At 39.6% G+C, this 26,310-nt stretch overlaps 1 protein-coding gene and 1 long non-coding RNA gene across 4 annotated transcripts in view; one reads left to right on the plus strand and one right to left on the minus strand.

Moving 5' to 3' along the window:
• ugp2b (UDP-glucose pyrophosphorylase 2b) overlaps positions 1-26,310 on the plus strand; it is a 39,699-nt gene continuing 13,389 nt past the window's right edge. The window contains exons 1-4 of one of the 3 annotated variants that reach the window (XM_042501966.2): positions 1-270; positions 6,088-6,215; positions 8,023-8,130; positions 22,000-22,185. In XM_042501966.2, coding sequence (XP_042357900.1) covers positions 6,117-6,215; positions 8,023-8,130; positions 22,000-22,185 — 393 coding nt within the window. In that variant the 5' untranslated portion in view covers positions 1-270; positions 6,088-6,116. Of the gene's footprint in view, positions 271-1,655; positions 1,786-1,836; positions 2,314-6,087; positions 6,216-8,022; positions 8,131-21,999; positions 22,186-26,310 lie in introns of those variants that run through there. The other 2 variants (XM_088086165.1, XM_042501964.2) reach the window with 2 other exon arrangements.
• LOC148187654 (uncharacterized) lies at positions 20,109-24,946 on the minus strand. Its single transcript, XR_015778358.1, has 3 exons — positions 24,377-24,946; positions 23,657-23,777; positions 20,109-21,058 (listed from the first exon to the last, which is right to left on the minus strand). It is a non-coding gene; the product is annotated as an uncharacterized LOC148187654 (long non-coding RNA).

The following is a 26,310-nucleotide window of genomic DNA, read 5'->3' on the forward strand; positions in this document are numbered from 1 at the left end:
TCCCATTCGCCCCTTCCTGGAATGGCACTGTTGTGTAAAATATCTTCAAACTAATCATCCCCTTTTTTAAGTTTTTTTTGTTTAGCGATGTCGCAAAGGAACAGGAGCCCGGTGTCTTAAGGTGAAATCTACTGTTTTTGAAAAAATAAATCAGACCTATATTTGCGTGCCCCCGCTGTCTCCTCTGAGGGATTTGCTGTGGTCCTTCAGACCCGCAGGACCAGGCCGACCCTGTCGACTTTTCTTCCGCAAGCATCCTACAATAACACAGTAAGAACTGGCTTTAAATATAATATAATTGTATCTATTTGCATCTCGGCACTATCAAGGTTTTCCCAAAAGCGAGTGGTGTTCATGATCGCATCCTCAAGTTAGCTTTTAGCCCAGCGTTTTTCGTTTTTTGGTGGTAAGGTTGTTTTTTCGCTCCGTGTGGTGTGCACGGGTCAGTCGCTAGTTTGATTTGTGTTTATGTACACACGGAGGGAAGCCTTAATATCGACTGCTCCCTGAGTACATACCGTCCAACCATCCATCATTCATTCAGACCCGCAGCCTCTGAAGTTCCCTGTCAGCCACACGGCGATGAAGTTAGTTTGCGATTCGTAGCTTCCGATTCAGCAGTTAAGGGAAAAGTAACTTACATTGCTGAGCCAATGATCCTCGTGTTTTTGCGACTTTTAGTGTTATTAAAGCATGTTACACATTTTATGTAAAGCCTCGATGCTGTCTGAAACCCACTTTAACATTTGTAAAACCTTAACTCTATGAGGAAGCGCAAAAAAAGGAAGATTTCAGTTTCAGATCAGGACCAGTTTCAGATCAAAAACATTTAGAGGGGTCAGACTTAGACTAGATCAGCCCAGACAGGTTACACATAATGTAAATCACAGTTTCTCAAACATTTATTCTATTAGTGAAAATGCAAAAAAAAAAAAGAGACATTTCACTGGGGGTTTAAAATCTAAACCACATTGGACCAGGTCCAGATCAAAAATAACTACACTTAGACCAGATTATACCAGTGGGTATAAATATAATTTAAAACATCATTCAAAATTCTAGAAACCTTTAATATTTGTGAAAAATAAAAAGTACATATTATTGCAGTTTTCACATGTGGCTCACATTAGACCAGGTACAGATCAAAATCCACTACACTTAAAGGAGTCAAACCTGGACTAGATTATCCCAGAGAAGCTTATTCATACTCACAACACAATTTTAGATTTGTATAACTGCTGTCTATTTGTGAAAATGCAAAAAAGGGACATTTTACTGAGGGCTTTTTTTTCATATCTAGACCACATTGGTCCAGGTCCAAATTAAAACCCACTGTATGTTTTTGTGTATTCACAGAGAGAAAAAAAAGGTTTTACAAATCCAAATTTGTTTTAAATAACATTTAGCCTCTCTGGGACGATCTGGGTAAGTCTAACTATGTCCTCGTCCGATGTGGTCTACGTTTTTGTTTTGTTTTTTAAGGGGGGCATCTCACCTTTTTGTGTTTTACAAATAGAATAAAGGTTTTACAAATGTTGAAATAGGGTTCAGTCAGTTTTACCTTAAATGCCTAACATGCTTTAAGGACAGTAAGAGGAGCAAACAGCAGTGTAGTTTTTCCCCTTAAATCTTTTCCCGTGAATCTGAAACTAACTTCAGCGTGCTGTCGGACAGGCAGGTCATGCGGATGGACTGGTGTGCATCTCGCTGGTTAATAATTGACGGGATGTTTGTTGGCAGTGGGGAAAAAAAACAGCTGAAAATCTCCGACTCGGTGGCAATAAGGTAATAAAAGTGGAAGCAGAGGGGGGCGAGGCGAAAGCTAAAACAGAGGCAGAGGTTGAGAGTCACTGACAGGAGCAGTGACGTGGTGGGCAGTTATTTGGGGCTGGAAAAATGAGAGGCGAGCTGTAAAACGTCCTGCTCGGTCCAATCCGGCTCCGTGCTCAGTTCAGGGACGACGTCTGGCTGCTGTCCAGAGAGATAAGTGCGGCGGGATGAATGTGTCCTTGTTGTTATTTTTTATGGGTGTATGAGGTAGACAGGACGTCGCAGCAGCGGAGCCTCAGTGCTGAATGGACTCACGGGGTTGTACACCTCTGGATGAATGAGCTGGCTTTCTGGATACCTCAAGGAAACTTTTTTTAAAAATTCATTAACGGGATGTCTCTTCAATGACGCTCCGGTTTTCACTGTGAATGCTCTCTGGAATATTTAACTTGAAGATCTGCTTTGGATTTATCTGATTATTTAATTGTGTTTTGTTGAACTGGTCGCTACTTGGCAGCTGAAATATGGCACTTTATATAGAAGGTAAGCAGTGTTGTGGACTCTTAGCCTTACGCGTACAGGTAGATAAATTAACTATGAACTTCAGTGCGTTTAACCCTTTGAAACCTGGATGGACATCTTTGTTTGTGTGCTGCATTCAAAAGGCTTTCACAAGTATTTAAACCTTTGAAACCTGAGCAAAACATGGGAAAAGGCATTGAGCAAACTGCAAGAAATTGGTAAGATGCGGCAAGATAATAAAAAAGGTTTAAAATCTTTAAAAAAAAAATTTTAAAAAAAGGAAAAAGAGAAATATTTGAAAAGTATCCAACTTTTTTTTTTTAAAGGAGAAATGTCCAGAAACTATATTTGGACTAATATAATTATATATTAAAATCTGTTACAGAATATATATTTTTAAAAAAAAGAACTTTTTTTGTTGTGTTTGTTAAGTTTCCTTTTCTCTGTGCCAAATTTCAGGTAGTTGTTTTTGTTCTTTTTTGTCATTTGTTCAAAAGTTTTGGGTCATTTCTTGTCAAGTCGAGAGAACATGGGAAAGTGGCAATGAGCAACTTAAGAAGAAATGACACAAAAATTTGCAGAAAAGAAAAAAGTACTTAAAATACCTTAGAATTAGGGAGAAAACAAGTAAATGACCATTAAAAGTGCTTAAAAATAATTCTGTAAAATATTTTTTACATGTAATTATGAATATAGTTTTTTGTACACTTTTCACTAGCTTTAAAAAAACAATTTTCCAAAGCTGCTAATGTCTTGAGGAAAATTTCTTACAAAGTTGCTAATTGCTTTTTCCCTGTTTTCAAAAGAAAGCAAATTTGCTCAGACTTTGAAGGTTTAAACAGTTGTGACGGCGTCTGAGCGCAAGTCAAGAAAAGTGATGTCGATCCAGGTTTCAAAGGGTTAAAGCACTGATTGATGCCTTCACGTGAGGAATGAAAACTCTGATATCAGAGTTATTGAATGCACGCATGGCCGTTATCGCTGCCAACCATACTGTATCTCTTGAATGTATTTAAAATAAGTAGTAAACTTGTTATTAGTGATTGTTTCACATCAGTACGCAGCTGGTTGAAGTTTTGTATGGACCCTTTTAAAGGCAGTGAAGTGGGATTCTGGTCAAAGTTTATTCACTGGTTTTATTTCACTTCTTCTGGCTCATAATTCTGTCTGTACATCTCTTGTTACATGCCCTGTCTGCGCTGCAATAAGCAGCCAGTACTTGTATTACTAGTACTTGTATTACTAGCTACAATCCTAACGTGTCAGTGACAGCGAACTCCACGATCCTCAGAAGAGATCTGAACCTCCACGTTAGCTGTCAAGTTGACTAACTACCTAAAGTCATGACGAGTCTATTTGCTCAATCAAACAAATGTAGTTTTGATAATCAATAAATAATCTTTATGGATAATGAGAGAAAAAAAGGTCAATATAATAGGTCAGCTTTCACAGGATTTGACTTGTCTTGTCACATTTTACTAGTAAGAATAGTTTCCTGTTTTTGTGCCAGAGTAACATATACTACAGTTTGCCCGCTGTAATACTCTGCTTACTAATGTGTATGACATTCAGAACACCTATAAAGCAGCATTCAACTATTTTCTATGTAAAGATATCGTGGAGTTTAGTGTCCCCCTGAACAGATAATGTAGTCACACTCCTGTGTGTGTTGTAATCTGAGCTTCTTTGCTTTTTGTTGTGGTAGCCGGTCAGGGCGTTCGTGCGTGTTAGTGAATGTTAGCCCCTGTGTGTGAATCCCACTGGCGAGTTAATCGCTGCTTCTCCGCACTGTGCTTATACGGCAGTCACTGCTGGTTGTGTCATAAGCATAAAGCTTAATTATGCTTTCTGCTCACATGGTATCATGATGAGGAAAGATTTGGATCTTTTGTGCTCCATGTGGTTTTTCCTCAACGCAGACTCTATATTTTCCAAAACTGTGGGGGGCCGTATACAGAGTTAGAAAATGTCATATGTGCATAGACAAATGATAAACTGCAGGGACCCCTGCGATGGGCTGCGTCTAATGGTGAGACGTCGTTTTGGCTATGTGAACACTTACAACCCTTGTGAATGCGTCAAGCATAAATTAAACATGATGACAACCGTCCCTACACCACCATCACTGTTAGCACTGTTGTCATTGGTAGCCATGGATGTATAGAAAGAGGCACGCTGCCTAAACTAACAATGACGGCTGTCAGAGTCAAAAACATATTATTTCACACAGAGGCCATCAAAGTGGTCTTGACTGTGCTGTGGTGTTAGCCAGTCTTTGCTTTCTTTCCAATGTTACAGCTAAGTTAACATCATTGGTTTCCAGTTGGGTGGGCTTTAACTAAATCTTTTGCTACAGATGAATGATTGTCAAAGAACAAAACTATAAAACTTAAAGAGATGACATGAAAAGCTAAGCTTGTGCTTTTTGTAAATTTGCATATAAGCAAACAATGAAGACATTAAGGTCACACATCGCAGAAAACCAAACAGGCTACACAGGTTAATTTGGTTTCAATGATGCGTGCTTTGTTTACAAGTACATTACTTATGACCTTTCATCAAAGCTTTATAATTAGTCAGATTGTCGTTCATGTGGGCACACCTATGGCAACAACAGAGCTGTTAAGTGTTTGTCTTTCTCGTGCTTGAGTTTTTTTCCATAACCTCAATGACAATGGGTTTTCTTTTATAGCAGTTAATGTATTGATTTTCTTTTTCCTAAACACAGATTTGTAATGATACTGGATTTCTGAGGCCATTACGTGGCACTGAGATCCACATCAGTAATCAATGTCTCACACGAAGCTATTTTTAGCTTTTTACATTTCCTGTTTCCTCCAGATTTTAATCATCTCTGTTTTAAAACTTGCAGAGGCACCAAAGATTTATGTTACGCAAACACCATAATAATCTTGAGAGCGTTGTTGATTATGATAACAGGTGCTAAATGATGACAAAATTTCTGACCTGTTACATCATCGTTGTTTACACCGCCCAGACTGGAGGTGCAACTAACAATTATTTTCATTACTGACTAATGTGTTAATAATTTTCTTGTTAACCGTTTGGTTCTTAAAATATCAGGAAACATGGTGATCACAAAATCTCGAAGGACAAGTTGACACCATCCATTATCTTGCACCTTATCATACACAAATGTTAGTCAAAGTGCTTAACAGTAAAGAGATAAGAAAAAATATTAATAAATTAAAACTGAAGAATAAAATTAGATAAATAACAGGACTGGTAAATGTATTAATAATACAGACAAGTTTAAAACAAATTGATAAAATAAATAAAGGCACTAAAAAAAAGATTAATAAAAAGCTGCAGAAAAGAGAAAAGTCTTAAGCTTAGTTTTGAAAATGGCTTCAGATGGGTCATATCTTAAATCTAAGGGAAGCTCATTCCAGCAGTGACTAGCGTCATAATTTAAGTAATAATAATGCAATAATGTAAGAGCAAACAAAGCAGCAAATTCTTACATTTAAAAGAATGGAATCATCAAATGTTTAGCTTTTTTGGCTTGAAAAATATGTTTAGCAATTATCTTTGCAGCTCTGGATTCAGTTTTGTGTACTATTACTGCTTAGGACTCTTTGGGTTGGGGCTCTAATTCCAACTTACAAAAATCTGTATTCAGTGGCAGATGAGGCTTAAACAGATGGTTTGAGTTAATGAGTAAAGATGGACGCATGAATCATTTTTATCATCCCAAATATGTCAGAATTCAAGTTGTGTTGCAACTTTGTAAAACCCTGACCCCTCCATCTTCCTCTATTTTGCCCGCACCAGGTCTGAATAAAGGAGTGGCCAACGGAGGGATGGCTCAGTTCCAGGAAATGATGCGGCAGCAGCTGGAGAGCTCCATGCACGCCGAGCTGGAGAAACTGCTGGACACCACCACAGGCGCAGAGAGAGAGGTGCACTTACACACACTCTCTCTCAACCCCCCCTCTGTTTCTCTCAGACCATCTGGTTGTGTTTAAGAGGGTGGTTGGGTCACACACAAACGCTGGAAAAACACAAGAGTGACACATACTGTTGCACGGTGCCAATGAGGGTCCCACCTACGTGCTTACAGACGCACACATAAAAAAGTGTACGTCATTAAGTTGCAGGAGGCGAGGTTTTTAAGCAAACATTCATGCATTATATCAGCGTAATTCGTAATTTAATGCGTCATTAGAGGCTTCCAGCCCAACTGAGATTTGTCCCGTTAGCCCACAAAGATTTCTGGTGTTGGGAGTGAACACAAATTAATCAAAACCACCTCAGAAATAGCAGCAAGACTGAGCGTTATTTTATCCGTTTTCTCTTTGAGTTTCCTTTGATATAAAACAATCACAGACCTTGAAACAAAGCTGTCACTAAATATTGCTTGACTGAACAATCACACGGGGTTCGGCTCTTTCAGACATTAACCAGGCACTCTCAAACTGCCAGCAATCACAAAAGATGGAGTGATGTATAGAAGGAAAACAGGTCAGAGGGGACAGTCAGCCGCACAACACTTCACACATACTTTCACTCAAGTGCGTTCACAATAAAAGCTTTTGTATTTGCAGCCAGCACCAGCAGTTATACAAGCTAATCATCCGTGTGCTCATACACAGCTGTATGTGAGCGAGTGCACACGCATCCCAGGTCTCCGGTGTAGACAGACACCAGCGACAGGCCTATGATATGCTGATTTTTACTACCCTCTAGGTATAGATCGTTTGTTTTCATGCCTTCAAGCTGGTGATAGCCGTGGCCGGAGGCGTTATGTTTTTGGGTTGTCTGTTCCTCTCTCCGTTCTGTTCTCGTGAACACAATATCTCAACAACATCTTCAGCAAATTGTTTCATATTTGACACAAATGTCCACCTGGAAACAATGATGAACTGATTCAATTTTGGTTGCCATGGGTCAAAAGTCACCACTGTAACGTCTTCTGTCTTATTCTCATGAAGACAATGTCTCCTCAGAGGGAATTTCTTCAGATTTGGCAAAGACGTTCGATTTGAGTCAAGGATAAACTGATTTAATTTCGCCAGTCAAAGCTCAAGGTCACTTTGAAATCTCAAGACCATCAGGGTGTTTACACAAATTTGGCACAAACGTCAGCTTGACAAGTTAAAACAAAAAACAAAAAAACTATTGATGGTCAAAAGTCACTGTGACCACACAAATGATTGACATGTTTGTGGCCATGACAAGAATTCATACACTAATTATGACAAATTTTCACACAAATATTGAATAAGATAAAATGATGAAGTGATTACAGTTTATATGCCAAAGGTCCACTTCACTGTGACATCGTACTGTTCTGCAAAAATACTTTTCTGGCATTATCCAACGCCATAACTCACTGATGACTCTAATCTTGAAACTGTGCTGACTGTATAGATCTTTTGTGTGTGAAGCGTCCGTCTTTTCACAGATTTGGATGTGAACTGTAACTGACCTGTTTGCAGAGACATCCAACTGTGAGGCGGTATTTCTTGTTAGTTTTTAAATGCACATTTAAAATCAGTTATGTAAATTTTATGTTAGGACCTGTCACTTTTTACATTATTATGACCATTTGTGTTTTTTTTTTAGTCCTTTTTTTAACTTAGTACTATTTTATATTTGAATATGAATAAAACTAAAAACATACAAACTTGGAAAAATGTAACCAAGGAGGAAGAGTTGCCTTTTTTGATTGAGTAAAGGCTCAAATATAACCCTTGTGTTTTCCAGGTGTCCAGGAAAGACTTTGAGGGCTTCAAAAATCTGTTCCACAGATTTCTGCAGGTGAAGGGGCCATCGGTAGAGTGGATCAAGATACAGAGACCTCCAGAGGACTCGGTGAGTCAAGTTTTTCGAGGTTTTTGTGTGTGTTTCTCTGCGTTTGTGCTTCCACCTGAGTGAGCAACAACATGTTTATGGTGAGAGAGAAAACTAATATCAGAGCTCTAGCAGGTTTAAAATATTTGTCAAATGCACATATGCACACTGTCTTTTGTATTGTCTTGTGAGGACAACAGTAATGGTACATGTTCATTTACATGTGTCCTTTCTGTTGTCCGTGTAAGCAGACGTGTAATGCATTCTGCTAGCAACGTTTCAAGAGACTGAGCGTTCGTTGGCCGCTTCTCATTTGAATCAATGCGGGGTCTTAGCTCTGTTATGCAAATCAGGGTGTCTAGTGTGACTTCCTGCCTCTAGAAACTCCTAAAAAACTGTCAATCTAAAATAAAAAAAGATTCAGCAACTGAAATATCTTCAGAAACACATTTCAGCAAACTATTTCTATTTCTATTTAAGAACGTTTCCAAACAAGCTGCCATGTTGGTTCGGTTGAAAATCCAGGAGCAGACAGCCCATGAGGGATCAATACGGCCCGGTACAGTGATGAACGTGGGATATGAAAACTATTTCCCATTTATTTACCACCACTGTCCTTCTAGTGTTCAAAATAAAGCTGTTTAATTTTGTATGAGTTTCCTGTTCTAGGGAGATAGAGCACCTGTCAATCATCTATCATGACACTTGCCCAGAGGGACACCAATCAAGCATCCAGTACTTGAAATCCCCTTGTGTCCAAAAATGCTCCCTTTGACACATACCATAAGCCAGAGGGCAATCATAAATACACCAGGACTTAATTAACATTCAATACGTAACACAAAAAGCCAGTGTAGTGGAGGGTATATGCAGAATTAGGGGATGTGTCCACCTGTTTTTGTGGCCATTTACATTATACTCATCTATTAGCCAAAAAGCCAAATGAAGATATATCTTTTAACCTAACTGCACACCAACCTCATCAACTACCACTACGCCACTAGAAATAACCTCTAACCAATGAGCTGTGTTTAGGGAGGCGTGTTGTGACAGCTACCAATGAGATGATGAAATTTAAAGCAGGAAGTCCAGATAAAGTAACAGATCCAAGAGTTTGAAGTCTTATCAGAGGCCAAACCACAGCACTGAGTCAGATTTTTACAACTCCAGAGAGTCATCAATCATTGATAAAGATAAACAGTACAACAGTGCTGCTCACTTCACAAGCTCGACCTGTAATGTTGATTTGATTTTGTGCTGGTTTGAATGTTTTTGTAGGACGTCAGTATGAACGTGTCTGAACTCTGGTCGTGTTTTTTTACAGAAACTACAGAAAATCACAGTCTACTCCAGTCAGACTGCAACATTGCTCAATAAATGTTACACAACTTCAAACCCAATGTGTCACCAGTCCACACAATCGATGTCGACCTTTGGACACTTCTCCGTTTGAAAATTCTTACTACTCTGACACATCATGTCTTGTCTTTTGGCGGGTAAAAAACCGCAAAATGAAAGCGACCGTTGAAGCTCTTCACCTTGAGGCAGTCGTGTGTTTTTAGTCGCAGCCTCAGATGATCAAACTCTCATCCGAGCACCTGTCACTCATCATGATGAGCTGTCATTAAAGGGCGCCCAGCTTCAAGCTGAAGCAACTGACGCACCAAAGAAGATGACGTCAAACATTTTACTTTAAAAACTGAGATGATGCCCATCCACGCTTTTACTTAATACGTTCAACTCAGCTTACATCTCGCTGCAACCACAGCAATAAGCCTACAGCATTATTAACCCTTTAAAACCAGAACAAACTGATTTCTTTTGAAAACATGGAGAAAAAAAGACAGTGAGAAATTTGGCAAAAAATGTCCCACAAATTAATAATTTTGGTAATTTCCATGATTTCTTTGTTTTTTTTCATTATTTGTGTGTTTATTTTTTTTTTTTTTTGTTTTGTTTTGTTTTGTACTAATTTTCTAAGTATTACTACTACTAGTATTACTAAGTATTTGTTTTGGTGCTTTACTAAATTTCTTGCTAATTTTCGGGTTGTTTCTTCTTAAGTTGCTCACTGCCTTCCTTCCATGGTTTTGAAAGAAATCAAGCCAGGTGCTTGCTCAGGTGTTTAAGGGTTAATATCCTGGACAGCACTGATTAATGGCACACAGGAGATTTGAGCTTGGTCAAGACAAAAATATCCTATTAGTTAAACAACACTTCAATTAAACAACTACAACAACAACTACGATAAATACAGTAAAAAAGTCAAGAGTGTGTGTTGAAAGTGGAAGAGCAGTGCTGTTATGTGCAGCAGTGTGCCAGATACTGACAAATGCAACTTACAACAGGACAAGGAAGTTTCTGCCAATACTGTCGTGAAGGGAAAACTCCCTTTATGACATATTTCAATGAAAGGCGCCTCACTGGTAAGACCATGTGACCTCATAGCACACAGTGTTTAGTGTCCTGAAGGTTAATTAATGCCAGTTGCCACTCAACTATCTCAGTTTTTTATCTCTGTGTGTAATTAGTTTGAATGGTCCAAAAAGCCCTGGCTGAAGTCCATGTGGAGCTTTTAGATGGAGTTAAATTACATTGTAATTGTTTAGTCTGCGTAAGGACTTGGATGTATTGCAAGTCACATTTTTTAATAAATGACTCCGTACTTTACACTTGACAGTCATCTTTTTCTAATTATGTCAAATACTTGAATCGTTTCTGGGTTTTGCTCAACTGAGAAAAACAAAACCGTAAATCACTTGTTTGTTTTGTTGAATAACTGTAGTTCACACATTTGGCTCAAGGAAAATGTATTTTATTATGTGGTTAATTTTCATAATCTTAGAGTTTGCACTGGGGGAGATTGTAAACCAAAATGTCCAATAAAGAGGGCAGAAGAGATTTTATCATCTGGCTCACTGAGGTGTGACAAGTGTAGTTTGAGCGCGCTTAAGTGACAGAAAAGCTGATAAGCAAGTATCAGTGTGCCACTTATGAAACTCCTAACACAGAGGAAGTAAGTGTTGCATTACGTAACAAGGCATGAGTGTAACCAGTTCCAGTTAAATGGCCAGGAAATTAGGGTCATTTGGGACACTGATGTACTTTCCTTAAAACAAAAAAAGTATTTTGTCACATCAAAGCCACAAATGCACAGCCATTTATTTCCACTTAACACTGCTTTAGATGACGTGTGATCGAGGACACCTCGGCTGTTTGAGCACTTTTTTGTCAGGTCAGTTGCATGTTAGATGGAACAATATGTCCATTGTCCCTTGAGTCCGATTTGTTCTAGCCCACTGCCATGTTGAAAACTGCTGGAGCGGACAAAGTATTCGCAAGTCATAAACACGAACTGTTCAGCAGTAACACTGTCGAGAGGTTTGAGTCCCATCGGAGCCACCAGTGATGGAAATACACACTCTGTGCCTTTTGGGAGTAAAGCTGGCGTTAGTGACATAAGTGGTACATTAGATTTAGCTGCAGTTTCATCATAGTCAACATTTCAGCCAATCAGATGAAAGGAGTTCAACATTCAGAGCGACAGAGAGGTTGTTCACAGTAAGTTCAGGTTAATGAGGTTAAAAGTTTCAATTTTTTGTGTCTAAGTGACTAATGGGAACAACATGTTTCAAACCGGTTCAGTATTTTTCTTTATTTTATTCTTTAATTTATTTAATAAAGCAAACTGATTCAGTATTGAGTGAGAAAGCTGCAAACAGGAGCAGCGAAACAGGCTGCAAAGAGATAGACTTTTTATAAAAGAGGAAGATACTTTCTGTTTGCCCAGAAACAGCCTCGTAACTTGTGTCACAAACCCCACCAGACTCCATTTATATATATATTCATTTTAGAGTGTACAGACGCAGCATATTTTCACATGTAACTGGGTGAAAAGACAAACAAAGATGGTTTTTGTGAGTTGTATTTTGTTTCTGTTGACTTTGACTTAAGTGTGTTTTACAAAGATCAAATTGCTGTTTATTTAAATGCAGTCTAGTGGGTTTGGTGATGACAATTTTGGGACTGTCTCTGGTAAAAAAAAAAAAGGTCAATCTCTGTTTGGATGGAATAGACAGAATAACAATCTGACCCTGTCAGTGCAAACCATCAGTTTTAGTGGGCGTGCTTTAAAACTGGACCAATTTAAAAAATTGTTGTCTACATGAGTCACTTTAACACAAAATAGGAAAATAGGGCCCAGGTCGAAAAATGCTGTGGAATAATAATGATGCTGCTGTGAGTTTTAGGCACACAGTCTTATTTCTTGATACTAAGGTGACTGAATTGGATCTGTGGCTGGTCACCTGGGGCTGTTTGTGTTTTCTCTTATAACTTTCTGATGCCGTGGAAGATCGTTTATTGTGAAGACAATATAAAGGATCAAGAAAAACAGCATCTAACAGTAATTTCCACTGCAAACTTTCTGTCCACCATAAGACATCGTGAATAATGTTATTGTTGTTGTTTTAAAATTCAGTTATTATTTAATTGCTTCTTCTTTGATTGTTTGTATCCTCCAGACTCAGAGATTACATTATGTCATGTATGTTTTGTGCACTGTAAAGTAATTTAAACTGACTCCAAAACGCCCCACTTAAATGCGCCAGCCCTCATTACTTGCTTACTTCAGTAGACTGCACATTCACTATTCACTCCTCCTTCGCAGTAAACTAGAAACCACAGGAGTCTAGCTTTCCTTTTAAATGTGCTGCTGGTCGGTCACTTACAAATTCAATGAAAATGCCAACTCATCAGTGTTTCTGAGAGTTGGTTGTGCAGGATTTCCTTGTTCTCTGCCTCTATGAAACGCTTGTTATGTGGGTCTTCCTTAGTTTTCAGTCACAAGGGATGCTTCAGTTTCCTGGACACTGGGTTTTCATGTTACGTCTGAAACTTCAAAGACTTAAAAAAATGCAAACGTATCTGCTTTAGGTTTGATCGCAAGGGAGGATCTTTGAAGTCTGAACGTAGTGTTATGTGTCGGTCAAAATGTGAATAGCCAGTGAGTACAAGGAGCAGCAGAAGAACATGAGTGTTAGTTTGCACGCTGAATTTCAAACCCAGAGAAAGTTCTTGCTTTTTTTTCTCCACTCTGACTTTTTGTTGAACTCACATTATAGCAGTGTATATAATGTGAAGCACTTGAGAACGAGGAAATGGTTATGATGAAATTTCTCGTGTGCCCGGATATGATCATTTATTTTTAATTCGCTGTGAAGCAGATCAGTTCTTCTTCCTTCGTGACTGTCTCACTGCGATGGTCTGGGTTTTTTTGAAGAAGAATGGGTTTATTTATCCTCATGTATTTTTTATTTTGTTGTGATGGTAGAAAGTATGACTCACAGGATAAATGAAAACAGCAGCTGTGGATTGCTAAGGGGTGAAATGAGGTTACGAACATGCTGAGGTCAAACATACTGCAAAAGCGTGTAACATACAAATATGATGCACATTTTTTAAATTTTAACCAGCTTGCATGAATTAGTGTCAGTATCCCGTGACTTAATGCCCTTAGTAAAAGTGGTTTCGTCACGGACATAACATGATTTTCCTGTTTCATACGTGACCATTTGAAACATTATATTCTATCATTAAATGTCTTGTGACAGAAATTAGCATGAAAATTATCATGTGTCTAAAAGAACACGTTTTGAAGTCCTACGCTGATTTTTATGCTAAGATTAAACTTTTGGGAGAATTGGACTGATGTGTTAAAAGTTTCACCAGGCTGCTGTACTGAATGTACTTTTTAGAAAAGTTGTGACTAGACATTGTTTTTATTTTGCTTTCGTCTTGAAAGGACAGTTCATCCTACATCAATTATACAGATTTTTTCTCTTACGTGAGGTGCTGTCTATCAGTCCAGATTGTTTTGTAGTGAGTAGCAGAGTGTTGGAGATATCGTCCATAGAGATGTCTGCCTTTATTACAGTATAATAAAACTAGTTGGCACTCGGGTTGTGGTACCATCTAGTTTATATTGGAGAGAAGACGGACATCTTTATGGCAGATATCTCCAACACTCTGCAACTCACTACAAAACAGTCTAGGCTGATAAAAAGCCATACAGGAAAAATGGGTATTTTTTATTTGGGGGTGAACTGTCCCTTTAATATGGATGTCAGCAATGAACAGTAACTAAACAGTGTTTTTACCTTCTCAGATTGTCTCATTTGAGGCCCAGAGTTGTGAAAGTACTCAGTCTTTGACTAAAACTAGAAAAAAAGTCATAAAATGTTTACCTAATTTTGTGTAATGAAATGTAATTTTGTATTTATTTTTTCTTGAAACACAATGTGACACTGGTGATGCAGCGTAGAACCTCATAGGTGGATCAAAACATCATCTTGAAAGTTAAAAACTCAGACTGAGTGATAAAATTTTACACAAATCAGGATAAAAACATTTTAAGATCCAAAGATCAATCTGGCTGCTACAGCTGTAGTGAGTGAATACTGTGTAATAATTTAAGTGAGTTGGCATTGTTGTTTATTGGCTTATTTAAAGTTCTTGTGGAACTAGTTGACTTGAGTTGAGTTTAATAGTAAGCAAATCATAAACTTGCTCTTTATAAATTAGCTTTTGGGTTGCCAAAAAGTGAAACATTTCTTTATCTAACTGGACCATATGTAGTAGGCTTGCAAAGAATTTATCTGAGAGTTACCAACATTTATAGCAGCATTGTTACCAAACAGAAAGGATAAAACAAGTAACTATTTTCCTAAGATACAAAAACTTCTCTAAAAAACGTACCAAATTCTTGCACGCTGTCATTCTACCTGCTGCACACATTCAAATCTGTCAGCCTCCTGACAAAAGCTGCTGAGCAAGGATTATTTATCATGTTGCATTAAAGCTGTAAAAACAAGTATAAACATGTACATAAGCATTAAAACATAATTACTGTTTTTCAGTACACTGCGGCTCTTCTTCTAAGGTGTGCTTAAGGAAGGAAACTTGTAATTCCAGAAATTCCCAATCATCCGTTCTGCCAGTTCAAACAAAAAAGATTTGCTGCCCAGTAGGATGTTACTACTTCCTGTTGGGAAATACAACCTGTGGGCCAAATATTCTTTCCAAAGAAATGTCACATATTCAGCAGGTTTCACGCCAGAGATGTTTTTGTCTCACATTTGTTGTCCATGTTCGCTTCTGTCTCACTGACCACTGACAAAAACTTTCTCAGTTGCTCGCCTGGCACTCGACTCCAAACACACAAACACAAAGACTGATCTGTGCTTTCCCCCTCAGTCTGAGGCAAGTGAAGAGTAACTGCACCGCGTCCAAAATCTGAGCCGCCTCGTTTATTTTTACAGAAGCTGCAGAGAAAGAGAGAGAGAGGGAGAGATGGAGAAGATTAAAGATGGAGAGGAGCTGGAAAAGCTGAACGAAGTGCGAAAGAAGGAGGCTTTGCAGTGAAATTGAGAGTTACATAAAGACAGTCGGAGGCAGAGAGAAGATTAGAGCTTCGGAGAGGAAAGTGGTGAGACGAGTATTGAAACGGGGAACGTTAAGTGAAATAGAAAATGACAGTGACGTGCCGTAATGAGACGGGGAAACAGGCTGAGAGAGAGAGGGAGGGTAAAGATGCATCGTTTGCCAGCATCCCATCGCAGTGAGAGAGAGCAAAGAACATAGCAGAAAGAAAAGTAAACTAAAACACAAAATTTAACAACCACTGCCAAGAAAGCTGCAGGATTCAAAATCTTCCCCCCAATCAAATTAATAATTCAGCAGCTTCTTAGTCTATAAAGCCAGTTTGGACACAGATTGCCGGCTCACTACTGCGGATAGTGGAGATGACAGGCTGACCTGCCGCAGCAATAATTAACTGGTGTATTTTTGACATTTTTCACGTTGTGCAGATGATTTAATTGAAAGAAGAGTGGTGAGGCAGACACAGGAAGAAGGAGATGGAGCTCTTTTCATGGACAGTGGATGATGTACTCATTAAAATTGCTTGTAAACATATTAATGGTAAGTGCCAAAAAATTGGCCTAATTGTGTCCTTGTGAAATATCCAAACATAGTTAAAATATACTATTTGTTTTAAATTTGAAAACTTTGTGTCCAGGCTGCCTTAAAAATCCAAGATGACTGAATCTGAAAAGACAATTTCAGGTGATTTTGTAATTATTCAACTTGTCTTGTCAAATTCAGTCAACTTAAGCAGCGTAGATACTGGATTTTTTAAGTTAAAACAAATGGTTTATGTTTAAAGTGCAATATTTAGGATTTAGAACATATAAAGGTCAAGGGAAACTTTAGTATCCCATCCATCCATCCATCCATTTTCTTCCGCTTATCCGGGGTCGGGTCGCGGGGGCAGCAGCCTAAGCAGGGAAACCCAGACTTCCCTCTCCCCGGCCACTTCATCCAGCTCTTCCCGGGGGACCCCGAGGCGTTCCCAGGCCAGCTGAGAGACGTAGTATTTAGTATCCCAAATAAGGAAATCCCAAGCCCCCAGGAACAGCGTCGGGCTTTGAGGCCAATTTGACCTACTGGCCGAATTTCACATCCAGGTCGTTCATGTGATGCCATGGAGACCAAAAGATTTTATTCCATTGACCTACATTGTGAAAGAGACATCTGAAAATCAGTCTCATCCCCAAAGTGAGCTGAGCGCTAATCCAGAAGTTAGATGTTTCTCTGGCAGAAGTCTTTAGCTTACTTGCTCAGTGGGCCTCACAATGCGAAAGATCAGGGTCATTTCATGTTGCAGAAAACAAGTTTTGTTTGGCTTCATCAGCTGCTGAGCAACTTTCATGAGCCAAACTCAAAATACACGTAAAATAATTTTTATTTACAAAGATGATTTCTGTCACTTAAGGTAGCCCTTACCACACTAGTGGTTACGTATTTGTTTTTCTGATAATATTGTTTTTAATTAGTTATTTGATGCTATAAAATGGGGTTTTAGGTCATGATTGACAACTGTGTGTGCCAGTCGGTGTGCTCGCGATCAATGCTGCTGCTCATGATTGGTCAGACAAGTGTATCGGCAGGAACTTGATACTATAGAGGTCGGCACTGTGCCGACTATGGCTCCAAGTGATGTCAATAGTGTAGGATGACTGTGTATGTATCCGTATATCCATATTTTTTGTCAACAGGCTATGATGTGGAACAAATAGGTGGCACAGTACAAGGAGAAATAAAATATGGAAACAATAAAGGAATAAGTTTACAGAAACAATGCTAAGAAACTCAATAATGTCTTTTATGGCAAATGTGATAAATAATGAGGTGAAAAGAGTGAGACTACTTTTTGAGATATTTATCAAAAATGAAATAGTGTAGCCCACTTCTTGTTGCTGCTGAGCACTAGCCTACTTTTGCACATAGTGCTCACTGATGAATACAATACTTTTCTCCTGTAATGAGACACAGGGCACTGTGGTAAACTATCAAGTTGTTTTAACGTAACATGAGACGCGTGATAGTGCAGGTATCTCTACAATCAATCACTGTCACGATGGTTGATCTTTTTCCTTTCCTCAAGAGAGAAAAAAAACTTTCTCTGATATAAGAAACCCGTTTTTATTTTCAATATCTGCACCCCTTGTTACTTGAGATTGAAAAGTAAAACTTCTATCTAACCAAATCCCCTCATGTATAACACTGAAATACTTCAATTTTTGTACCATTATGTGTAATGATGGCAGGAAGAGTATTTTGATAGTAAAACACATTTAATCTTATTGATATTCAAGACATGTTTGAGGTTTCGCAGAGACATCTGAAGAACATCAAAGATAAACTGCTTTGGCTTTGGTTGGTGTCACGTCCGGGAAGCAGTGTGGTAATTTTCTAACAGCTGTAGCGAAGTCAACAAAAAAATAAACATGTTACGCAGTTCTCTTAGTTATATCAAGTCTGCGCTTCCTGCACTTAAGTGATAACAGTGTTTGACTCCAGTCGTGCAGAAATATTCCCTCCTCCTGATGCTGATTAATATGTTGTGCAAACCATAATTTAGTCGTAGAACATTTTGTATCTGTGTCAATCCAAAACTTTAATCCACGGCTGTGCTCGTTTGTTGTAGAGAAAATGTCCCATGAGTTTCATCCATTCAATCACAGCTGACAGCGGCTCATCAGTCAAAGTGAGCCATAAAAACAGCACACAGCAGTTTGAACGAGAACTGATTGCTAAATTTTTTTAGTTTGATCCAGCAGTACGGTCAAAATGGTGTACCCTGCAGGCCTCTGGGTGTTGTGATAACTTGGTTGGAGTAGCTCTCACTCACACACACACACACACACACACACACACACACACACACACACACACACACACACACACACACACACACACACACACACACACACACAGAGAGAGAGGAGGAAAGCAGCCCCCATCTGCATTGCCCAGGAAGGGAAATGAACATCTGGTGTTGGAAGCTGTCTAACTCCGGGGGTACAGGGGTAGGATGGGGATCCCAGCTGAAAAACATTTTGCTCAGTATTACAACACACACGCAAACGCTCTCTTCCTTCCCTTGTATTCTTGCTGACTCATTTTTAAAACCATCAGGAATTTGTATCAGCCAACACTGTATTATAAGTTAACAATGAGTGTTTGTTATTCATATGTACTTTTTCATGCAAGTCAGGTAAAGGTGTACTATACAGGAATTGGAGTTTGAACATCGACAAAGTAAAAGTAAAAGCCGACCTCAGATTCACCCTCATTTTGGAATGACCTTTGTCTGCGTGGAGTTTTGTTATATTTTTTCTCCACTGTGTCTACGGTTTTGATGGCTTCCTCTTGGATGCTTGCTTCTACTACCTGATTGTTATCTTTTCTTTTTTTATAAACTCTTGACCTCACCTGCCAAGTTTTGCATTTTGGTCGTCGCTATCTTGGAATTTTGGAGCCAGAATTGACTTTATCTGGGCAAGAGGAAGAAGCTGGGAAGAGCAAGGGTGCTTAGGGTTGGCTAACCCTCCTCTTCCTCAACCTAACCAATCCAACCAACGAGGACACAAGTACTAACCAATCATAGGAATAGTAGGGCAGGTCATTGCTTTGCTATCCTAGGATTAGCAAATTTGCGCAAGGGTGGTTGAGAGATTTGAATGCGTGGATGTACTAAGAACATCTGGATATAGCATTAGAGGCGAGACCTGTTCATTTCTGTGAGAGCTGCTCAGTAGTGCATGCCCATGAGGCATGCGCACAAGAGACTTGTGGAGGTCGAGTATGGCCGAGTTTGCCCAAACGGGTAACTTAGACCGGCAGAGTGAATGACTTCAGGTTAAGCGCTTCGTTAGCTTGAATGGCGGTCAAAAAGTAAATATTTTTTGGATCTTTTAGACTTCCAAATGTTATTACTCTGGATGGCTTGAATCTAGATCATGAAATTAGTCATTGCAGGGGGTTTTGGTGCTCACAAAAAAGTATCCACTGATTTACAGACGTCTCTTTCCCAATCTAAGGGAAAAAGTCAGTGTGGGCCCCGTGGGCATCATGTGACGGACCTGGATGGAGCTTATTGATGGTAGTGATAATTCTCTATGCTGGCATCAGAGCGACTGTAACGAACGACAGTTTTCCCCCTTGGGATCAATAAAGTATTTCTGATAATGACTAAGAGGGATTATTTTTGAGCATGAGCATTTACATCATTTTTTAGCAAAATCCTGCACAGTATACCTTTACAGTTTATACAGCTTTCACCCATGCAATATCTTTTGTCCTCTGTTCTGATAACTTCCCATCTTTGTAAAGGACAGAGAGTGAACGGCAGCTGTGTGAAGGTTGTCTGTTGTGTTTGTAGCCCCGGCCCCATGCGGTGTGAGGTGGTGGGGGGTGAGGAGTCAGTAGAGAGGGGCGGGGTGAACACCACAGGAGAGAGCGTCTGTTTCCATCAGCTCTATCTGCTGTGTGTCCGCTGTCACTGATTGGTGACTCCGTGCTTTATCGCAGAAAAGAGACACAGGATGACCTTTTGTCCTTTTTCATTTCCTAACACACACTCTCTTGCACATCCACTCTATCTGAGAAGCACATTTATTGTTTTTTCAAGTGTCACACAGATCTGGAATTAAACCCCGACAGGCTCACTCACTGCCTAACAACAAAAAGCTGTTGTAACATCTGGTTACAATTTGCAGTCCCTGGATGTTTCTGCATTTTCTTGCAGTTTTTATTTGTTGTTTTTTTTAACTTGATTTAAAAAAAAAAAACCAAAATAATGAAATTCAATCAAAATGAATGAAACCTGAGGAGATGCACAACAACTGTGGTTAATAAGTGATTTTCTGTTGAGCCTGCTTCTGTTTCACTTTTAGTTTTAAGATGACATTCCTGTAAATTTACACAAACCAAGTTCAGTGATGTCAGTTTTATTTATATAGTGCCAAATCATAACAATAGGAAAATTTCCTTATTTTTTAATTTACAGAGACCCAACTGTTTCCACCATTAGCTCCAATGCTGGAAATTCCCACCAAGAGCGAGAACATTCGCAACAGTGGCAACGAGAAACGTCCTTTTAAGCGGCAGTAACTCTGAGCTGAACTGGAGAGAGACAGACAGAGGGAGGGAGTGAGATAAAAAGAGAGGGAGAGAGACCATGAGAGGGGGAGAGAAAGAGAAAAAGAGAGGCAAAGAGAGAGAGGGAGATCCAGAGCGATAGAGAGAGAGGGGGAGAGGGAGGGAAAGAAAGAGAAGGAGAGAGAGATAGAGGGAGACAGATTGAAAGAGAGAGAGAAAGACATGTACAGCAGCAAAAATAATAACATCAAGAACTGTAGTGATATTAGAGATATGACTAATGATAATAACGGTCGCAGTGGGCATCAAGCAGGACCAGAGCAGCAGGAGTGACCACGATCCAGGTGCCACAACCATCCACGGAGTCCATGGCTCACAAAATGTAGATAGTTTTGTGTCAGACGGTTACATCCACTTTCACATCCTACAGTCACTCCTTCCTGCCCTGTGGGCGAGCATTAAAGAAGTCAATATATGATGTGTGAATATGCTGATATGACAACTGAAGTATTGACCCAGTAACGTGGCCACACACACACACACACACACACACACACACACACACACACACACACAAACCAGGCTCTTATGTTTTTGCTGAAGTGCTGACGAATACATTTGAAATTGGCTGTGTTGTGCATTAAGCGATCATAATTAATGCTTTTCTCTGCATCATTCACACAAAAGCATGCTACAAAATGTGTGAATGTGGGACACATGCCCCACCGTTAAACGGCTGTGCCCACCAAATTTTCTTTATTCTCTGCAATGGGAGCGCAGTATATTTATGCTACGCCACAAAGGAAAGTGATGATTTTTCTGAGCACTGAGAATTTTTTGGGGGTAAAAATGTTGCAATTGTCACAGTCACTTTTCACCCAACCATCCAATCACAACGGAGGAGGGACCAGCTGTCACATCTGACATGTTTAATTGCTGAACGGCAACAAAAATGGAGCTGAAATATGTTAATAAATATTCGCACGCTCGTGGAAAACCTAGAAAAGGTGTTAGTTGTTAAAGTTCATAATCTCCTTTTCCAGACCTGGGAAAGTCATGGAATTAGTAAAATTACTGAATGTATGGGAAAAGTCATGAATTTTTGTTGTGTGAATTCTATTTCCCTGAATTCTGAATTCAGAGCAACATAAACAAATGTGCAAAATCTTAACATTGCCAGTTTGTTAACACAAAGCAATAAATTCAGTAAATGTTTAAGATCAAATTATCACAAACGATGTTGATTCACAGGTTCAAAGTGCCAAAGCGCCAAAGTCGCTTTGCACCAAAAGACAAATGAGAGTAGAAACAATAAGAACAGTGAAGTTGTTGGTTTTGAAAACACACTATAGATACACCTGCTAACCGTCTTTCCTTTTTCTGCAGATTCAGCCCTACGATAAGATTGCTGGCAAAGGTCTGCCGAACAACGTGGCTGACTGCCTGAACAAGCTGGTGGTGGTGAAGCTGAACGGAGGCCTGGGCACCAGCATGGGATGTAAGGGCCCCAAGAGCCTGATCAGCGTCCGCAACGAGAACACCTTCCTGGACCTCACCGTGCAGCAGATAGAGGTATAGAAACCTTTCAATACCTGACCAGTTAATGCTATGACAGAACTGAATTGCCAAAGACTACAGTGGCCTGCCGCTGTTTAGAAAGAACGGAAACTTTGTGCCATCACTCATTCTGTGAGACGTCTTCACTGGTGAGCTTTTCATTGTGGAAGAGGTTCTTCATCTGCTTGATATCTGACTGAACTGTTAACTCGTTTCACTCCTGTTCCATCTTCAGTCTGACATTTCTTCACTTTAACTGATTTTGCCAAACAAACTGCCATGTATAATGATATTGAGAAAACATGTCAATTTAGAAAAGCCCCAATTACTGCATCTATCTTGTCTACAGCACTCTCCATTGTTGTTATTACTCCTCATTGGCATAAAAGACAAACTTTTTATGGATCTTTACTGTAGAATTGATAAATATGTTCGGGCAGGCATGATACTTAAACTGTAACTCACAGTTTCTGTTGGGAGTTGTTCTTATCTCACGTCTTTAGTTGGTTGTTTTCTCTTTTGTCATCATGAAACATGCCTTCTCAGCCCGTTAATAAATAGATACTTTATTAATCCTTCGCAGGAAATTACATTTGTTACGGCAGTTCATTCACCGCTAACCACACATAACATCTGTAATTATCCACAGGAGAAAAAACAAACTTAAAAATAGATAATAAAAATACTCAATACTAAAAGTATACAATAATAATAATAAATACTATGTAGTGTATAAAATTTCAGTGTGCAATAGTGCAGTTGTTTAAAAACAATGGTTATATAAGAGTATTAAAAAGTCTAATGGCAGCATGCAGCAAAGTCTTTCTGCAGCGTTCAGTCCTGCATCTCGGTGGAATCAACCTGTGGCTTAAGTGCTCTGCCGAAACACCCTCAGGTAGAATCCGTTGGTAAAAGCTTTTTAACTCCTCACAGTTTGTAAGTTTATCTTTTCTCTCAAAAGCACAGCTGACAGACTTCCTTTAACAAGTCATAGTCTTACTATAGCACACGTGCTAGCAGGATCGACCATTAGTTGTTGCCTAAGGCTCTCCCACACCCAGACGTTCTGGCTAAGAAGGCACTCCTCCCATTCATTTGAATGTGGGTTGTGCCTTTAATGCTGCATTCATATGCCCCTTTTGTTGTGTTAAGTTTTTATGTGGAATCAACATCGAGCTTACAAAGAAGACGCGTTGTATTTTGTTGCTCAGGGCGTTTAAACAACATGTTGGTAACAGTTTGAGGCTTTATATTACAAAGTCATTTCGTCTCAGACTTATTGCTGGACCAATACATTCCCAGAAACCATGAAAATATTGCATTACATGACTTGTCATCAGGGTTAATGCTAATAACTATCTACGACTACTATAACTACTGCTGTAACTTTTCTATCTAGTCAAGGTCACTCTATGTGGAAAGCTAATGGTACAACCTAATACCATACTGTATGAGCAAAAACTGACATGCAATAAGTCTAGCCCACCTGAGTGTGCACCCCATATAGGCTGAGGCCTCCACAGTGGCGGGGGTTCGATTCCAACCTGCTGCCTTTGCTGCATGTCATCCCCCTCACACTCCCACCTCTCCTGCCTGTCGAAGTTCTTCTGTCATTAAAAAGGCAAAAATACACATAAAAAATAATCTTTTTAAAAATTACCATCAACCGAACATTTTCTTTCATCTGCCTTGTTTCTCCATATATGGCAACATGGCAACTCGTGTACCAACATTTCAGCACATTATTCAAATTATTGTTCTGACTTAAGGAAGTGTTCACTTGAACTTTCCTGGTTGGGAAGTCATTTTTTGCAGTTATGCCACCACCACACAAATGCAGGGTCGAACAAGCTGCAGCAGTGGGGCTGCAGGGGGTGCCGAAAAAAGAAGAAAAAAACGCAGCAGCCTGAAGCAAAAAGTTGAAACTGAATCAGTTTAAGGTTAAATATAAACCTGCACTGCGGTGGCCAGTTACGTAACAGGCTATCAGACCATAAGACTCCCGCAGTCCATGTTAGCACGTAATATCTACATTGGTATCCTACAAAGGAGAGCCCTTGCTTTGTGTTGGTGTTTGTGTGTGTGTGTTTGTGAGTGAGTGAGTGAGTGAGTGAGTGAGTGAGTGAGTGAGTGAGTGAGCATGCATACTAGTCATGATCATCAACAGGAATCTAAAAATCTTCCACGCCAGTGTAATCAAACTTACCTGAGGACAAACACCTAGTCGCTGAAATGGAGAGTTTATGTTTCCAAGTTTGGTCTCCACCCTCCATTCCCCAACAAATGGGCTATTTAGGCGATAGTCCTACATCGATGCCTGACCCTGCTGGCTAATTACCACAATGCCTGGCGTGGTGTGAATGCGACTTTACTCTGAGGTGGCTGCTTCACCACATAAATTCATATAATGAAGTTTTAAAGTCAGAATGGGTGGAGCTGCGGAGCAGGAAGGAATGTATTGACTGATGTAACACTCACCTGTTCCTCTACCGCTGTTTGCTTTGATGTAGTGATGTTTGAATTGTGTGTGTGTGTGTGTGTGTGTGTGTGTGTTAGAAGGGCACTTAGACTTTTCTTTACTACCCCAAACTAGAAAAGCACAGAAAAATGTGTCATGGGAAAAAAATAACAGCACCTCCTCTCCTCATGAAGAGAAAATTACAAGCATATGTCTTGTCCTCTGCCTGTCTCTCCAGGATGCTGCTGCAGGTGAATCATCCCCCAGGCACAAGCCTCTATTAGTTTATGTATCTGAGGCGCCATGGGAGAAATATGCAATTTTTGGAAAAGGAGCTGAAGGACTTTTGAAAGGAGTTCAGTATGATGTCTTGGTTGGGGGGTTGTAGTAAAAGAGGATTTTTTGGTGGGCAGACCTGCAGGTCTGTGGGATTGGCTGTGTACTGCAGGGGTTTTGGTTGTGAGTGCCCGATCATGTATCAAGACATGACAGAAAAAAAAACCACATCAGCTACACAATGAATCCGTTGAGTCATTTATGTTGACTTAAGCTTAATTTATGCTCAACAAAGATATACTAAGCACAGCATCACATGCTCAAGTAGCAGGTTAAAGAATTCTGTCATGATGCCAAAGCTTCGGTGTGTACTGCATTGTGTAATTTAGTTTATATATGGGGTGTGTGGCCGCGTGGTATTTGTGTTTGTTTCATAACAGCCTCGTGGGACGCCTCTCTCCTCTGTGCACACTGCCGTCTGTGTCCGAGTTACTGCTCTCCATTTTCTGCACAGGTCTGGTCAGATTACCTCCTGCCTGAATTGGTCTATTTAGAAAGCAAGAAAATGGATCCCATACACACAGCGACCCCCAACCAGGTCTCCTGTGGGAGAACGCCCCTCATGCATATTTATCTTGGACCGTTTGAGTACAGAGACCTGTGCACTCATGCTGAGAGCAGACGTGGAAAACTGGTTAAAATTTAAGTTCACTGGAATGGCGCCACCTGGCTGCTGAAGATTTACAGCTTTCACCTGTATGACTGTCTCATTAGTACATCTGTTAAATGTAATGTTGAGCTGTAGAAGTTTAGAGGGAAAGTTCAGGATTTTTGAAGTGGGACTGTTTGAGATACTTGTGTAGTGATTGACTGTGTAGTCAGTGTATTACATACAGTAGCTGGCTGTCAGCTTGTTCCTGGCTTGTAGAAAGAAACAAACCAAAGGGGTTGATATCAAAATGTATTTTAGCAACTTTCAAAAAAGTCCTACAAAATCACTCATAGTGGATGCTATATGTAGAATATTTTCACTACTTTACCTCACCATCACACAGACTTTTCCTTTGTTGCTACATTTCTCATCTGCCACTGGTCAGCTGTTTGGGTCAGAGTGCAGTTAGTGGCTGTTACGTGATCCAACTGAAGTGAAGCTAATTAATTAGTTGATAGTAGGGTTCGGCACCGAATATGGTACTTTTATAGTTGCTGACCAAATTCTGTCAGTAGTACCAAGTACCAATTCGCATGAAATTTAGTGGCCCATTTTGGTACCTGAGAGATAGCTCGTGCAAATGCTGGGTGTAGAAACTAATTACGAAGCCATTTCATTAGTCAAAAAAGATGCAATAATTACATACAAGCTTTACACATAGGATCTTTAAATCCTTTAAATCCTGCTCAAACAA

The sequence above is a fragment of the Plectropomus leopardus genome, chromosome 13 (genome assembly GCF_026936395.1).
Source record: "Plectropomus leopardus strain MGB_pleo_1.0 chromosome 13, ASM2693639v1, whole genome shotgun sequence".
Lineage (NCBI taxonomy): Eukaryota > Metazoa > Chordata > Actinopteri > Perciformes > Serranidae > Plectropomus > Plectropomus leopardus.